We start from the raw sequence: 18,371 nt of genomic DNA on the forward strand, positions 1-18,371 counted from the left end.
AATTCCATCTTGAGAATTGCATCTAGGTTATCTAATTATTTTTTTTAAAATCTTGTAAAATTAAAGTAATGACTTTAGTAATTTTAATGTTTTTTATTACTAAGCCAAATACCTTCAAAAATAACTCCTGAATACAAAAGGATTCTGGTACAACTTTATTATTTTTGGGGGGTATTGGGGGTCTGTGGCAGTGTTTGATAGTGGTAAGGGTGTATTGGGCTTCTGTAACAAGGTTTTGGCTCTGGAAGTGTTGCAGGGTGGCCTCTGTGAGCAGAGCCCAGCAGCTGCCCTATGTCAGATCAGAGCCAGCTCCAAAAGGGACCTGCTGCTGGCCAGAGCCGAGCCAGGGAGCAACGCTGGTTGGACCCTTGGGAGGGGGACCATTGGGGACCCGTGCTGGAGCAGTTTGCTCCTGGGGGATGGATGGACCCTGTGGGACAGAGCCGTGTGGGAGCAGTGCTTGAAGAGCTGCTGCCTGTGGGCAGCCCCCGCAGGATCAGTTTGTGAAGGACGGCATCCCATGGGAGGGACCCACAGGGAGCAGGGGCAGAGAGGGACCATGAAGGAGCAGTGGAGACAAAGCCCTGACCACAACCCCCATTCTCTGTTCTCCTCTGTGGCAGGGGGAGGAAGAGGTAGAAGATGATGGATGGGGGAAGGTGTTTGTAGTTTGCTTTGAGTTCTCCCTGCTCTAGTCTGTTAGCAAAAGGCAATAAACTACATGAATCTCCCTATGCTGAGTATGTTTTGCTTGTGACAATAATTGGTGAGTGATTTCCCTGTCCTTATCTCAGTCCTGTGAGCCTTTTTTCATCATATTTCCTCCGTATTTCATCCCCCCTCTTCTTCTGAGGAGGGCAAGTGAGAGAGCAGTGTGGTAGTTTATCTGTCTATCAGCATGAAACCACCACATGGGGGCTGCAAGGTCCTCTGTGAGGAGGGGCTGTGGGCTGCCCTGTGCTGGCCACAGCTGCTTCCAGCTGCCCCCAACAGACTCTGTCAGTCAGAGACACTGATGTTGCAGGGAAAGCGTGTTAAGGAATGGGCAAAAAAGCTGTGCAGCAGTATATAAGAGGTATGAGAAAACTGAAACAACCCTGTCAAAACACATCAGAGAACGAGGAGGTCCTCCATGCACCAGGGCAGAGATTCCCATGTAATCTGTGGAGGAGACCATGGTGCAGCATGCATTTCCTTACAGCCCATGTTGAGGGTGATGGGGGAGCAGATACCCACACTGCAGCCTAGGGAGGATCCCATGCTGCTGTAGGTGGATTTGCCATGAAGGAAGGCAGACCTGCAGGGGATGGGTGTGAGGAATCACAGAATCATTAAGGTTGGAGAAGACCTCCAAGATCATCTGGTCTAACCATCCCCCTATCACCAATATCACCCACTAAAGGATGTGATGGCAGAGCCATGCTGTTGTGGGCTGACCGCAACCCCCATACCCCATCCCCTGCTCTTCTGGGTGGGTGAAGAGGAAATAGAAGAGTCAGTAATGTAGGAGTAAAGCTGAACCTGAGAAAGGATAGTGCAGGGGAAGGTATTTGCAGTTACGTCAGTTTCTTACAATCCAACTCTATTTTTAATTGGCACTACTTGTTCTATCTAATTGTCTCTCTTTTAATTCTTAATTTATATTCAAATATATAAACTTATTTTCACTGAGTTGAGCCTGTTTTGCCCTTGATGGTGGTTGGTAAGTTGTCTCCCTGTCTTCTGTCCTGACCCGCAAACTTTTCATCTTATTTTCTATGCCTGTCCTGTTAAGGGTGGGGAGAACAGCCAGGTGGGGTCTGGCAGCCAGCCGAGGTCAACCCACCATGATAATCTAGGAAGTCATTATAGACGTGGCTTGTGACTAATTTGAAAGAACTGGAAGGGACAAGGTTTGTTCGTAAGCAGAGGCAGGGCTTTTGCTGCATGTAGCTGAACTTCAGATAAGGAAGAGGTGTCTAAAGAAAAATATAGTGATGGTGCTAGTTAAGAGAAAATAATGTCAAGACAGAGTAACAACCAGAAGACCATTTGGACTAACATTGTTCAGGCTGTGTTCTGGAAACTGAGTGGTGATTCCAGGGTAAAATACGTTAAGTTGACAAAAATAATTCTCATTAGTATTTATCAGAACAAGACAGATCACGTGTTTAGACCTCTGTTGTCAAGTAAAATTTCTACCAAGCATAGGATTCATTAGTGAAACAGATATTGATTCAAATGAGATTTTTTGGTTGATGATTAAGTGCTACTCATTATTTATAACTTTAAAAATGTACATCTGTCAGTTCATCTCACTATCTTCTGTTCAATATTTTTTCACAAGTTATTGTTTTCAATCACTTTAAATATTGTGGGAATGGGATATAATTCCTCTGCAGTTTGAATCTATCATGGAATGAAATGCTTTAGAAAAAGTATTTTAAGATGTACGCTTCTTGAAACTTGGCTAAGGTTTTTCACTTTATTTTTTAGCTCAATAATCACAGCCTTTGCAAATTCCAAATGCTGATTTTCACATGGGAGCTGAAGTATATTTTTCATGTGTACTTCTAAAATTAAGAATTTACGCTGTGTGATTGAAGGAATTAAAGTAACCTTTTACCTTTAGTTTTTTGATAGTACTTCAACACAAGCACCTTTAGAAACTGTTCAGATAACTTTTTTCCTTCCTGGCATCAGATGCGTTCTCATACTCATTTGTTCCAACAGTCGAAATACTCATCTTGGTTTTAGTCTCACCTCTGAAACTGCAGTGTGTTATTTTTATGTGCTGCCTACTATTGTGCCTACAGCCACTGAAAATGGTGGAGTAATGAAGTCTTCATTTGATTTTGCTACCTGTTGATTTTACGTAGCTTTCACCAGCATCCTCTCTTTCTATTGCATCAGATAAGCTACTTCTTAAGGACCTCAGAGTCATATTTCTGTAGCTCATCATATAAGATACTAGGCCTTCTCTCTTTAACATGAAGTGGTAGTTTTGTCCACCACTTCATAACTTATCAACTATGTGTGTGTCCCTTTGTTTATTTCTCCACCTCCTGTTGTGAGAAGCATCCCTTGCCTATGTGCAAAGTCATCCTTTTAAAGTTTGTTTTAAAAAGTAACATCAGGTCTTGGATGAAGCTTAATGTATTCTGACACTGCTTCTACCCCTCTATCCTTTCTTGTCCTACAGATACTGTCTGGGGATGATATCTAGATGGAAGCTAGAGAGAGGATAGAGGGGGTTCTGGCATTTGAATGAATACATGCAGGCCTGGAACCTATTAAATGACCTATGAGAACACATGCAGACACGTAGATTTTACGTGGTAGCTGCTCTGACATCTTTCCTCTGGCTGAAGTAGGAGCTTGTTCCAGTACTATGGAACTGGAGTATTTCAGGAGGTTGCAGAATGAGGCAGAAAGAAGAATTTCTCCTGAATTCCGTGGGAATGAAGAAAAAATAATAAACTGGTGGATAAATGGTACCTTGCATTTTAGGAAAGGAACACTGTTGACATATGAAAAGAGTGTATATTCAGCCCTGTTGAACTGACAGACATCAGTGTGATAGCCTGGCTTGCATGTTGTTTTCTAGGGCATGATTGCTCGTGTCTGCTTTTATTAGAAAACTTAGGTTGCAATTGGTTGAGACTACTGCCGTTAAAGGGTTTTTCAGGCTTGTGAGTGTGAAGATGCTTGCAGATACAGCATCAGGGTTTCAAAGTGGTATTTTCATGCTTTCTCATCAGAGGAAGGCAATATGCACTAACTCAACTCACTTCCTAAATAGAATAAAAGTGATCTTACGGAGGTTTGCCTCCATACAGAGCTGAGGCACCAAAAAAGCAACCCTCTGAGCATGGCTGAGAGTGTTTGAATCAATGGAACATAAGCCAAACATTTCAAATTCTATTTATATAGGCAGAAGAATCTTATACTAGGTGAGTTTTCCTTATATGAGACTTATGTTTTTAGAAGCTGAGAATTAATGTTTTAATAGCTTTAGTCTGTTTCGAGGCACATAAATTATAGCTATTTAAAAAAGCAAACAACTTCCATTACAAAAACCAAAAGTTTTCTTTGCTTTCTCAATTTTCAATTAACCTTTTAATTTTTTTTACTGCCACCTTCCTACATGGAAAATGAATAAGAAGCTCTGTTAACTTGCTTTAACTATACTAAGAGAAGAGGTGAAAACAGTTTTCATGTTATAGCTCAAACCTATCACTAAGGTCTTTGGTAATGATTAAAAACTAAATGATATTGGAACCATTCAGCCCACGCAAGTTTTCTCCATGAAAAGAATTTCATAAAACATAATTAAGTAAAATTAAATATATTTTTACTTAAGTAAAACAAAAGGCATTGCTTTAGAAAAATACATTTTCTGAAGCCAGGATTACTCACAATTTTGCAACAGTTTTATTAGAGAGACTACAACAGGTAGCATTTAATATTTGCTTCCATTGTAAAATTATTCTTGTATAGATACGGTTCTTCTGTGAGGTCATATGGCTGTGATAATGCAGTCCACAGAAAAGTAACATGTTCTAGCAGAATGAATGTGAATATTGTCATTACGAGGTTTTCTGGAATATGGCTTGAAACTAGAATTTACAGATTCAAGAATATAGTGAAGTATCAATAATTATATACAGCAGCAGGTTTGCACATTTAATTGTGGACAAAATCAATGTGCAGCTACACTATACTTCTTCTTTCTTGGTCTTGTGTGGAAAAAATGACTTACTGCCATCACAAAAACAATAAACTGTGTCCAACTTCAGTAATTATTTTTTTACTGCTGAATTAGGTAAGCACTGCATTTATCTTTACTAGGTTTGTATACTTTATTTTAGAGTATAACTGCTGTATTGCAAGCTGCAGTTTTCTCCATAGCAGTATATGGCATGGCTCTATTAACAGCTGAGCAGCAGTGGCACTCAGGTAACACTGCCTCACACTTACATCACGCTGATGCTGGTGTTGTTACTGTTTGAGAGACCTAGAGGGTGGTGATTCTCACTGGAGGCCTGTATTTTGTCTGATGTTCTAGTTCCCTGTTCAGTATTTCTTAATACAAAAAAATACTTTGGAATCTTAAGCCAAATCACTTCAGGTAGGTTTTATATCCGCAGTGTGAATAACTATACAAGTGCAGTTGATAGCTGTGATGTGCAGACTTGAGTTGGATCTATTAGAACTGCCTCGAGCTTCCTCCTGCAGAGACAATACAATGTAGAGTATTGAGAGGCTAGACTAGCAAGCAAAATTTCCTTCATTCGGGTATTCTGTGCCCCACCAGTGTGTTCTTGAGGGTTATGAAGTATATAGAAGCACTTAAACCTCACTGTGTGTTTTGCCTGAAGGATTTAAACCACTATTTTTCAAGCAAATGCTGCTCCAATATTTGTTTCATGAATACCTCAAACGAGAGCTGTGGCAGGAAGAATCCTGTAGCAGTGCAGTCAGCTATGACTCATGAGACCTGAGCTGGCTTCAGACTTCCTCAGTAACTGTAGCCAAGTAAATGTTTCTTCATGTAAATTGACCATGCCTGTTCAGAATTTAAGAGTTGATACCAGTTGTTTTAACCCAGAAGGACTGTGGGGATACTTGAATTCTATTACTTGCCTTTATTTTGGTAGATTTTTCTGCAGATGCCTCAGAAGAAAGCTTAGGAGGCATACAGAAAGGACATTTGTGGATGCTGGAGGCCTATTTCTTGTAGAGTATTCTTGCATGAAATTGATTCAGGTATTTTTCTTTGAAATGCTGGCTCTCGAACAAGCCCTTGGCAAACACAGGCTTACTCTGCCTCAGTCTTGTAAAGGCTGCGAAACTCACCTTTGAAAAACTCTCTAAATGTTTTTGGAATGCTCCTGCTCAGTGTCATGTTAGTCTGGGTTTTGTTCCCCACTGGTCTCTCAGTTTGTGTGTATGCTGCTTGAGGCTGCTGTTGGGGTACAAGATAGTAGGAGAGAGCATTAGAAGTTCTCCAACCTGCTTTAGTTCCTGAGGGTAGATGGTGACTCTTTGCTCTCTACTTCCTCATGTGACTAAAACATTCCTCTCTTCCTTGTTTTATCTTGATTGTGAAAAGGCAGCAGAACATACCTTGCCATCAGCATGGGTCCTCAGCTTGTTACACATGAAAATTATCCTGTTTTATCCCTCTAGTGCCTTGTCAGGTGGCTGTCTAAGAGCTATACCACTTTATAATCACTTCTGAGCATATGGAGGAAAGTGAATGCTAAGCTAGGAGCAGTGACCTTCAGAAAAAAAGATGTAGGTGAAATAAGGTGAGATCTACAGGAAGAAAGTGAAAGGGAGAAGAAAGAAAAAACTCAAGCTGTGAGGAAAGATTCAAACTAGTTGGGGGGGATGGATGATGATAGCAGGATGAAGGACAGACCTGACAAGTGGTGTATAATACTTCTTTGCTAGATGCAACTAGAGAAAAGAAAACATTTATAGCAAGAAGGGGAAGCCAAGGAAGTTTGTCCAGAACTCAGCAGCGAGGAGAATTTAACAGCACCAAAAAGCTATGCTTTCACGTTGCACAGTTATAAATAAAAATAAAATATGAATTCATTCTGGGTTGAGTAAGGGGTTAATGAGCAACTTTTTCTGGGTTAAAGAAAGAGCAGGTCACTTGTGATTCAGGTGTTTTATTTGTTCTTGATAAAATGCATTTAGAGAACTTGACTTTGACATTAAGTGAATGCTAAAACAGGACTTAGTGGGTTCTTATGGTAGAGTCCATCTTTAAAAGAAAAGAAAAATGAAGAAAATAAGGAAGTTAATGCAAATGATTGTAGTTGCTGGGAAAAAAAAAAGGATCCTCATCTGTATTGTAATTACATATTAATCAACTATATTTACTACAAAAATAGGTAGTTTGGTTTTGTCAAAAGTGAAACGTGTTATGCCTACAAGACTTCCTTTTGATGCAGTATTTGACATTTAGTAGAGGTTTCTTATCTTCAAGCAACTTGTCTGACAGGAGCACTGGTTTAGCTGGGTTTTATGTAACACAAAATTGCAGTGAGGTTAGTATAACCCTGTAGTAGTTTCTAACTGATGACTAGCTTAGCTCCACCACTTTGTTCCTTCCCTTGTGCTCCTCAAAAGACTGTGAGGAGGAAATATGGTGAAAAAAGGCTTACAGGACTGAGATAAGGACAAGGACATAATTCGCCAATTATTGTCACAAGCAAAACAGCATAGGGAGATTCATGTAATTAATTGCCTTTTGCTAACAGACTAGAACAGGGAGAACTCAAAGCAAACTACAGACACCTTCCCCCATCCATCATCTTCTACCTCTTCCTCCCCTTGCCCCAGAGAAGAATGGGGAATGGGGGCTGCGGTCAGTCCCTGATGCTTTGTCTCCACTGCTCCTTCACGGTCCCTTTCTGCCCCTGCTCCTCATGGGGTCCCTCCCACGGGATGCCGTCCTTCCCGAACTGATCCTGCGGGGGCTGCCCACAGGCAGCAGCTCTTCAAGCACTGCTCCCACACAGCTCCGTCCCACAGGGTCCATCCATCCCCCAGGAGCAAACTGCTCCAGCACGGGTCCCCCACGGGTGGGGGCAGCTCCCCCCAGACCCCCTGCTCCTGCGTGGGCTCCTCTCCACGGGCTGCAGCTCCGGCCCGGGGCCTGCTCCTGCGGGGGCTCTCCATGGGCCGCAGCCTCCTCCAGGCCACATCCACCTGCTCCACCGGGGGCTCCTCCACCCATGGGGGGGCTGCAGCGTGGAGATCTGCTCCATGGGGCACCCATGGGCTGCAGGGGGACAGCCTGCTCCACCAGGGGCCTCTCCAGGGGCTGCAGGGGAACTGCTGCTGCCTGCCTGCAGCACCTCCTGCCCTCCTGCTGCGCTCACCTGGGGGCTGCAGGGCTGCTGCTCACTCCTCTCTCCCAGCTGCTGTTGCACAGCAGTTTTTCTCCCTTTCTTCAATCTGCTCTCTCAGAGGCCCAAGTAGCATCGCTCTCTGGCCAGCAGTGGGTCCCTTTTGGAGCGTCTGGAGCTGGCTCTGATCTGACATGGGGCAGCTGCTGGGCTCTTCTCATAGAGGCCACCCTGCAGCCTCTACTACCAAAACCTTGGTAAGCCCAATGTAAGCCCTGGATCTGATTTTTAGATGATCTAATAGTCTAAGTATGAGTAATGCAGAAGTGGACATTTAGTGAATGGTCCAGAAAGGTGTTCAAAATTTTTAACTAAACTTCAAGTATAGCATTTCCCTTTCCTTTATCATTGAAAAGGCATAGTGTTTTTCAAATATTAAGTGTTGCTATGAAAAGAAAAAAGAAATGCATAAAGCCTGCCTTTGAAAAGGGCAAATAGGTAATGGTCTTAAATGACAGTAAAAGTTGTTTAGGTTAGAGACTGGAAGAAGCTTTCTGACAGCAAGGATGGTTGTGCATTGAAATAAGTTCTGCATGGAAATATGGGATCAGTTATACTGCAGGCTTTTAAGAATAGTTCTGATAAGGCTTTCTAACTGGATAGACCATGTAACAACTTTTAACTCTTCCCAGAGGACCTCAGATACAGATGAAGCAGGAGATTACTGTCATGGCAGGCACAACTTCTATAGCTAACTCTTGTTCTTTTGCTTTTGGGGAGATTTCTGCCAGAGCCTTCCATTGTTCGAAGTGCATATCCCCTACCACATGGCCAAAAGAAGGTCTAGCAGGGATGGTTGCAATCAGGGTTACAAGCCTTACACGTTGATATGACAAGTTTCATTTCAAGCAGATAAACATCTTTATCATACTTAGAAAAAAACACATGTAGCAAATCTAGTTTGAAAAAAGGGGCCTTGACTGGAAAACATGGTGTCTCTAATCCCTCTGTTCAGTGGTTCAGGTAGAAGAACAACACAATGTGCACAAGCAGTTTTGAATGTTGTTTGAAATAAGATGAAATAATTGAAATAGAAATAATATTAAGTAATAGCAGGTAGTTGATTCACTTGAATGTCAGTTATGTCAGTTTCTGTTTTTTATGGGGAAGTTAAATTTTCTAGTTTGAACTTCGGTTCAGATGCTTGACCAAATACATGAAGCTATAAAAAAAAAAAAAAGTGATTTCACATACATTGTTAAACTCTTCACAGCTCCTTATTTGCTTGCTGGCTTTCATTCTATTTTTCATTAGTAGATTTAAATAAGATTGTGTGTTACATGTAAGTAGCTTCTGACTTCCAGATCCTTTGAAAATAGTTCTTACTGATGCTATGGATTCTTAAATGGACCAACAGATAAGACATTATTTGGTTTTCTTTTGTGAAGTGTTTCATGAGTGATCCACAGTGCTTTAGTTGCCTGCAAGATGAATGTATTGTAGACCATGTCTTTAATCATTAAAGGACGGGGACTTATATAGCCTTGTCTTTGGCATCAAGAGTCAGTATTTGTGGCCCTCAGGATCACATCACTTGCCTTAACCCACGAGCCCATTGGTTTCCTATAATATTTGTACATTTAACTTCTCATTGTATATAGAAAAAGAATCAAGGAAGTACTCAGCTCTAACTGTTCTGCTTCTTTAAGAGTAATTTTCAATGAAGGGAACAATAGTTGTGCTCTATGTTGGATGTTTGCTAGGGATCAACTTTAACAGTGTCAGGGCAAAAGGCAGGTGAGATTGTTCCCCTTTTCTTACCCACTCCGTTGTAATTTTAGTAAAAGCTTTTTAATATTTCAGGGATGTGAACTGAAAGTTAGAACTATTCAAGTAGTGATATGGGAAAGGATTGAATATTGCTCCCAATTATCTGATGTTCATGTCTTAGATGGTAAAAACAATTGGAGGCAGAGGACAGCTTGGCAACAAGAGGACAGCTTCCTCTTGTTGCCTCATCCATGTTTTACTGTAGTCTGTTTTTATGATTGTGCCTTGGTGGCTTTTGCTGCATTTTGTTTTCCCTTATCTAAAATCAGTACTGATAGCAGTAACTTTAATTTGTCTTTCTTGCTCTGAAATTTAAAAAATAAAAATAATTATACTTGTGTACTTTCCTGTCTGTGTTCACTAAATGCTAAAAGATTTGTTTGGAAGTATGGAGTTATGGTCACTGTTTGTGATATTGTTTTTGTTTAATTAGAATGCATTGAGCGGTTTGGCTTCTGGTTCAGAAGACTGACAGTTTTCATTATGAAAGAGTATGTTAATTAGTAGAGACAGCTACTTAAAATTGAATATAGAATTTAGGATGAATTCAAGGCTGTATAGACCAGTTTTGGTAATTACAATATTTGGATGTCAAAATATTCTGTGAGATATTGCTGATCATGTTACTAATTCTAGCTATTCTTTCACTTTTCTTTCACAGCCCCATGACTTTGATGAATGCAGATTTGATATTAGTGTAAACGATAGTGTTTGGTACCTCCGAGCTCAGGACCCAGACCACAGGCAACAGTGGGTAGATGCAATAGAACAACACAAGGTATGTTTTCTCCTTATTTCTTTTCTCTCTCATCAGATCTGGTGGCCCTTGTGGGAGTTGTAAGCTTCACTGAGTAGTCAGTAAAGTACTCAAGATACCTATGACAGACAAAAGTTGCAAGATGTAAGCGATGTGTTAATTATGTTCCAACTGAATTAATTTGCTTGTCCTGCATAGACAGAAGTTTAGAAGACTAGGAGCTAACAACTGTGAACTTTCTGGAACTCTCTATTTTGAGAAAGAAGAAAGTTCGCATCATATTTAGGATGGACAAAACTAATAAAAAGCCACTTTTCTCATTATCAAATTGTTTCTTATCTGTCCTAGACATTGAACTTGTTAGTGTTGCAGTCCATTCTCTTAGGTTATCATTCTGGTTTTAGGTTCATCTGTTTCATCATTTGGCAGCTTTTACTCAATCAGATTACTGGCTCTTGTTTCTGTCTTCTAAGGCTCTACTCTTCATTAGTATTTTTAGTTGTCCTGATCAAAGTGTCTTTTTCCAATGAACTCCGTTATTTTCTTTTACCTAAAGTGCTTGAAAGTCTGAGATTTTTGGTTTTTTTTTTGTTTTTTTTTTCAAAGCATATCGGATATAAAGTATCCACTCTGTTTTCAGATACAAGATAGGCAAGTTTAATTACAGTATCCAGTGTAACCCAGATCCTGTATCTGGATTCTAAATATGTTGCAGGAATAAATATTAAAATAGATAACAAAGTAGGTACGTACATTTTGTTACCTACATTTTACTTATTTTCACTTTGAGCTTCTCAAAGTACTATATGTAATTAGGAAGTATCACCTTTTCTTGGGGGTTCTTTATAATAACCTCTTAAAATATAAGTGCTGTCTTTAGGTAAGTTGTCTAAAATCATGATTAGGATTCCAGTCCATTTGTAGCTTAGCATCGTGCCTTCATTTTAATAGATTTAGATAGCATACAAAATTAAGTTGCAAAATCAGGATTGCTTTCCATAATTTAGTGAAAAAATAGAAGCCTAATCTGAGTACTTTTGAGATGAAAGTTTATGCTTGGAATACCTGAAAGATATGTCTCAAGAGGATGCACCAAACAAGTTGTTGGATTGCACATCTGTAGAGCTGGCATTTCAAAAACTTCTCTAAGGGCATGGGGGTCTTCACACAAGGGGTGGTGGGTACATGGAAACCCTGGTTGCCTAACGTTGGACTGGAATGCAAATAAGGTTTGGTGAAAGATTCAGCAGGTGATTTGGCTCTTTTCAGTTTCATGTGTATTACTTTGTACTGTTTACAAGTTGTTTTCATTAAGTGGAGTGGCACCCAGCTCCTAAATTTAAAATCAAACCGTTTAATATACTAAAGCAATACATTATTTAAAATTATCATTGTAGTATGCGCATAAATACCCTTATCAATCCAAAACAAAGCAAGGAAAACACTAAAAGGTAATGCAGTTTTGTAACACTAGCTTGCACTCAGAACTCAGAAAATCATGTTACTATCATTTTTTCCAGTGCAATAATCTGTCTTTATAACACAGTGATAACTTTGCATGGTAGATGCCTTAGGTATGAAAGTGTATCTGTTTCTGCAAAATGGTCCTCCTAAAATATGTAATCTGAACACCAGAAGCCTTGGAAAAGTCCTGTATGCACATAAATAGGTGTTTGGTTTAATGAAATAAACACAAAACATACAGTTGCGATCTGATAATCTTTAATGTTTGTTGGAAACATGTCCAACTACCTTGCTTCAGCAAGGTATTTTCAAAACTAAAGTGGTTAGTACTCTGTTTTCCTAAAAGTCGCATAATCTTTGTAGGAAATATACAATATTGACAGGGTGGAAGTTCATTCAACTTCCATGATCCGTAGCTTTAGGTAGCTTCACCCATCCTTTAATTTTTCTTTAACTCTTGTAGAAGCTTTATATTTAAACCCATGATTGACTTTTATGAGTCAGAAAAACTAATTTCTTACTCTGAAACTTTTTAAAGGAACTTTCCTGGTCAGATTAATGAAGTTCAAGCAAAAATCCCTTGAAAAGCTATTGCTAGGAGCCAAATATTTGTTCTGTTTAGAAATGTGTTCTTGAATTGATACATAATTGAATAAACTTGTGAGAGGAAATTATTTCTTCCACTAAGTAATCATTTTGATTAACTTGAATCTATTGCCATATAAAATACTATGCTTTTTTGTTTTTATAGCTCTTTGTTGCTTGCTGAGTGGGTAGCTAGTTCTGGTAGGCTGCAGAAGCTGTTTGCTAACAAAAGTATGTTTGTGAGAATTACTGTAGCATGTCACAAGGTTGTTTATCTTTAGAGTATGCAAGACAGACTGAAACTTTATGACTGTTTCATTGTTCTCTGAACAGAGAAAACACTGATTTAAAATGAACTTTATATTAAATCTGAGTATGAGTAGACTTAGAAAAACTTACTTGTTGATGTTGCTAAGCAGTTAACTGGTAGCTAAGAAATGTGAAACATCTAATGTTCAAGCATAAAGTGTTAGAATTTGCTGCTGTTTGCTTTTATCAGGGCATTTGCCTTTTCTTGTATTGAGGTTCTTGAATGCACATGAAATGTTTCAAGTACAGCTTCTAAAGGGCTCATTAATTTCCTGGAACGGGAGGAGGGGAAAATCTAAGACAGCAATAAGACCATCAGTGAGGCAAATGAGGGAATGGTGCATGTGCAAGCCACGAGCCTGTTCTTCTTCTTAAATGTTTCATTAAATGTACTGAGCACGTACATATGTCTGTAAAATAGCTGGTTGTAATGGCAAAGCTTCGTTAGAAAGTTTCTTTATTCTCCAGCCCTAAGAGATTGTCAGGTCTGAGATAGCTGATGACCTTTTCTTCGATCTAATGGCAATATGTATTGCCAAAGAACTCAAGAGCAGACAGTTTCTTCAATTCTCTAGTGTGTTTAAAAAAAAAAAAAGTATTGCATGAGGGTACTGATGTTTTTGAGAAGTTGCTCTCTTAAATAATAAACCCAAGGACTGACTCCAAGTCTGTACGGCAGTTTGAAGATGGAATATAGAATTTCTAACCTGAGATTAGAGAAATGTTATTAGGGCTGTGCTGTGAGAAAGCATCTAGGTTTACATGTAGAGAACATGAAGAATGCATGCAACTTCAAGCAAGTAAATTGTATCTGTTCTATACAGTGTGAATAACCAAGTAAGATTTACCTTTTTGTTGAAGTAGAAGGTGTTTCTTCTCACGTACTAAACTTACCCAACATTTTCATTCTTTACTCTCTCTGTACTGGTAGATTTGATGTTATACCCTACTAATTTGCATTACTTCCAAAGGTATAAATATGGGGGGGAGGGAGGGGGGGTGAATTGCAGTACACTGAGAACAACCTGGATAAATTAACTCATTTTGAGTAAATTAACTTAAATGTTCTTCTGAAGCCTTGAAATTCAGATAATGTTTTTGTGACATTCATTTAACACCTGAGTTGAACACTCAGAGAATTGCTGAGAATTTTTAGAAATTAATGTTTTATGAGAAACTCTGCATCAGCTTGGGTTTCTTCTTTTCCATCTTTGTTTTAATTTTTCCACACAGTTTCTGCATGTGTTCATAATTAACTTTGTGATTGTTTAACAAAATAAACTGACAAAATTGTGAAAATGCAGATCAAAATTGTGTGTTTATCAAACGAATGTGTTATCAAGTCTTGTTGAACTTTTTAAAATTACTGTCTTTGGGTCATACTAGAAGAAGTCATTCTCCATATACTCATATATGTAGTAGTTTTGGCACGTGAATAGATAGGCTTCCTTTTTCATTTTGAAACGATGATATACAAGGTAAGTATATCTAGAGCAGGAGGCATGTGTTTTCACATCTGTGAAAGGCATCAAAGTGGATACCTTGATGAAAGAGTGATTACTTCATTGTTTATACTGCTGTTTAGGCATTGAGAGAATTCAGCTATGTAGAATAGTGCTATACAGAAAAATCAGGATGATTAGAACTTACTGACTTTTTTAAGCAGTTTTTCCCCACATATTGCTTGTTTCCCCAAAGTTTACCTTATTAAATAATTCATTAAATAATTCTAATCTTGTGGAATTCTTAGTATGCTACAACTTCCAGTTGTCAAAAGAAACTCAGTAAGATTTTACATCTTTTTTTTGTTTTGTTTTTGTTTTTTAAATACAGATCTAGGTAAGACAGTAAAGGTCCAGAAAGTTGGCTAATAAAATTAAATTTTTGCAGAAGTATTCAAACAGTTGATTTAGTTTATTAAAAGTTGATTCATTTCCAGACAGGTAAACTAGAATTGGGACATTCAGTTTTGAAATTACACTTTTTCCTGAATTTGAATTCTAGTTAATAGATTCATTTAGAAAACTGCAGAACAATCTTTCAACAGCCCAATATCAATGGCAATTAATAAGGCACTTTTGAATACCACTGTGGGGGAAAAAAATCAGCTTGAAATTTTCACAGAATGTTTGTTAACCACATAACATGTGGCCATCTTTTCTATGTAACCTAGAAAAAAAAAGTTGAGAGTTTCCTTATTCACGAAGTATTAAAAGAAGTTAATTTCACTCTTAAGGTCATCCACATGTTGTGTTTTGCCTTGTCAGTATGCTGTTAGCCATTGAAAAAATATTACTACTAATACTAGTTGTAATGGTGAAGTGGAAAAGCCAGCAGATAAGTTCCTGAGTAGAGGACAAGGGGTAGAGGTGGACTTCTGACAGTCTAGTACAACACCATAGAAAGGTAAACTCCCAATTGCTAAAAATAGATCACTATAATGTTTTGCACTTGAAGTATCTTTAATTTAACAAAATAACGCGCGAAATATTTTTAATGGTCTGAGAGATCTCTTTAAGATTGTTCCAAATCTAAAAAGGTACCCTAATGTCAGACTGCTTAAATCCATTCATACAAATCAGCTTCTGGGTAAAGTGAGAAGGATACCAGCTAAAATACTGAGGTATGATATTAAAGCATTTCTTAAAGTTAACTTCAGCCTTCTTTTTGAGTAGGCCAGGTAGTCCTATGTTTCTGTCTAAGTGTAAGATTGTGCAAGAGTAACTTGTCTTTCCAAGCTCAGAGAAAATATCAAGTTTCACTTCCATCTTGATGATAAGCATCCAGAATATCTCTGTTTCCTATTTTGTTCTGTAATTAGAATGTTTCAGCCTCAGACTGAGTCCCAAATGCTTCTGTCTGTCCATCCAATTGCATAGCTACTTAAATTTTCATGTTAACAGTATTAAGTAGAGCTTTTGTTTGAATACTGTGTAAATATTGATATATAAAATTATTTTTGTTAATTATATGAAGATACTGAAAAATGCTACTGAAGATAACTTTCTCATACTATATTGTTTTATTAGCAGGGGATGCCACAGCAAGAATTTTCTGACCAGTTAATCTAGTCGGAAACTGTCGTGCAGTTTAATTTCTTGAAAGTAGAGCTCAGAATATCAAGAGGAAATGAAGAGTGTAGAAGGGTACTACATCTTTTAAGTTGTTCATAGCACTCCTCTGCTAATGAAAGCCTATGAAATTTTGCTAAGACAGTCTTTTTCTCCTTTTCTATACATCTCTAGTTCTGCCCCAAGACTGAACTAATTTACTGATAATGCCAGTAAAAACATGCAAATAAATCACTCCAAATCTGTTGCATGTCTGGAGAGAAACTTAAATGAGTAAGTTTGTACTTCCCTATTCATTCTGAACATGCAAAGAAGGAATGCTATATTAAAAAAAATATATTCATCATACTGCTATAACAAACTTTTAAAAATTGAAGTTGAATGAGAAGTATACATTTCTGCCGTCAGTAGATAGTTTTGTGCATTAAATTTCATTTTGCTATTTGGTAGGTCTTTATGGAGCCATTGAAATCAATAGCCCACATAAACACACAAACAACGTTTACATGTATGTGGAAACACTGCAAAAGATCTTCAGAAGTCTACACAGATGTTTTGACCCTTAACTGTTTTTTTAGGAAGCTTAGTGAATTGCTGCCAAGTCATTCTAGCAAACCGTATCTCTTCTAACGTTGATCAGTGAATGCTAGTTATAAATTCATTCTTGATTATTTTTAAAATAAATGTGCCAAGAGTGTATTTTCAGATGTGTCATAGGGTGGGGAGGGGACAGAAACAGTGTCTGTTGCCATTTCTCAATCTACTTCCTCTCCTGGAGTTTAGGTGTTTCCGTGATGTGTGATTTTTCGTCATTTGTTTCATCAGTAGTAGATGTTGAGGTCTGAAGAGGAGAAAGAATGTGGCTTCCTAATCTTCTCACTTCTTGATGTTTCATCTCAACACAAGTTTCTCAATAACAGTTCACAAGTAAGACTGCCCTAAATCAAAGCAACAGTGCAGCTGAAGGAAGGAATAGGAAGTATGAGAGTAAGTAAGGATGTTTAACCTCACCTTCATTTCTCAGGTTCATAATTACAATTGTACAAAAATGGTGATGAAGCCCTTTTTTTCTGACATTTGCAGCCTAAATGTTGGAACAAATCATATCTCAGGTAGTTTCAGTGACAGCTAAATATTCTCTTTCAAACTGAATTGAGTTGCCGTGTTCTATTGCTCTGCAGCACAACAGTCTGAATTTTTCTCTTTGACAATTGTGGAGGATAGCATATTAGTTTCTGTAATGCTTTACAGCTAGCTCTAATATAGCTCATGCATATAGTATGCAAGATACTGGAGTGAAATGGATCTCATGTACAAGTACAGATGGCTGTAATTCTGAAAGGCCTCATGAAATAAGGTAAATGTTGGTATAGAAGGAAAAGCCAGGTAAATTATATAGCTTGTGGTCTACTTGGGAGATGGTAGTCTTCTCAGTACTACTAGCATGCAGGTTGTTTGCTTTGCATTGTTAAAATATCCAGGGTTCACATACTAATTCTTGGTGTGGTTACTTGTGGTTTTCAGTTTGTATAATAGGTGTTTGTAGTTAGAGAATTTGTGATCATAAAAGAGAATATCTAAATTACAAATTAAATAATAATAAGCTGGTGCCAATAATATTCCTAAAATGCTTGTTTATTGATGATGTGTGTAATCTCTCACTGGTCACTTAAAGCATATGTAGTTAACTAAATCTAGCTAAGCTTGTTGGGAGTTTTCTGAAGTGGTCAAAACTCAAGGTTTGGCATACTGGTTTAGGAGCAAGTGCCTCACTTGCCATGAGGATTGCCTCATGTTGAGGCACTGACTTGCAGCAGCAGTCAAACTTGCCTGAGAGAATCCAGAAGATAAGCATTCATGTGTGTTAAGCCATAAAAAGTTCAATTCTCTCTTTAACAGACTTAAACCTGTAGGCAAGTCACTGGTTAGTAGTACAGATATATGCAAAAAGCCATTGCAAACACTCTTCTTGATTCGAAACTAGGAAACCATAAGTTGTTTCTGGATCTTACACAGTAACTTAGATCTGCTCTTGCTGCTGATCTGTCACAGTTGTATGTTGACATAAACGATCTAATTTACATTCTTGTGTATTCACATTTGACGTCTCCCTACAAAGTAAAATTTGCAAAAACACTCCCTGATAGCTAAACAAAAAGTTAAATCCAAGAGTAGTCTTCTGAACTCTGACCTTCTGAACTCTGAATAAGTTTGCTTATTTGAATTTTGACCTGAATCTTAGACTGAAGTGGGAAATACACAGGAGAAAGATGTGGCCATCTCAAATTAAGTACCTTGTTTAGCTTCGGAAGTGTATCAGTCCTTCTTTAGCTGTGAATACTGTATTTTCTTTGTTGTTCCTCAGTGAGCTTTGACTGGTATAGTATTAGAAGAGAAAATAAATTGAAGGGAACTCATGAAGGGTTGTTAAATCAGTCCAAATTCCTCCCTTAAGGATGGACATAGCTCACATGATAATATTAGATGCTATGTTTGTTTCTACTTTTA

The 18,371-nt window shown here is 38.3% G+C and overlaps 1 protein-coding gene across 2 annotated transcripts in view; it reads left to right on the forward strand.

The window, feature by feature from the left end:
- The window catches only part of CERT1 (ceramide transporter 1), an 80,526-nt gene that overhangs the window by 14,866 nt on the left and 47,289 nt on the right, over nt 1-18,371 (forward strand). For both annotated transcript variants that reach the window (XM_084304716.1, XM_084304717.1), the window contains exon 3: nt 10,339-10,455. In XM_084304716.1, the coding sequence (XP_084160842.1) occupies nt 10,339-10,455 (117 nt within the window). The remainder of the gene's footprint in view (nt 1-10,338; nt 10,456-18,371) is intronic.

Source organism: Netta rufina (genome assembly GCF_964035555.1).
Source record: "Netta rufina genome assembly, chromosome: Z".
Classification (NCBI taxonomy): Eukaryota; Metazoa; Chordata; class Aves; order Anseriformes; family Anatidae; genus Netta; species Netta rufina.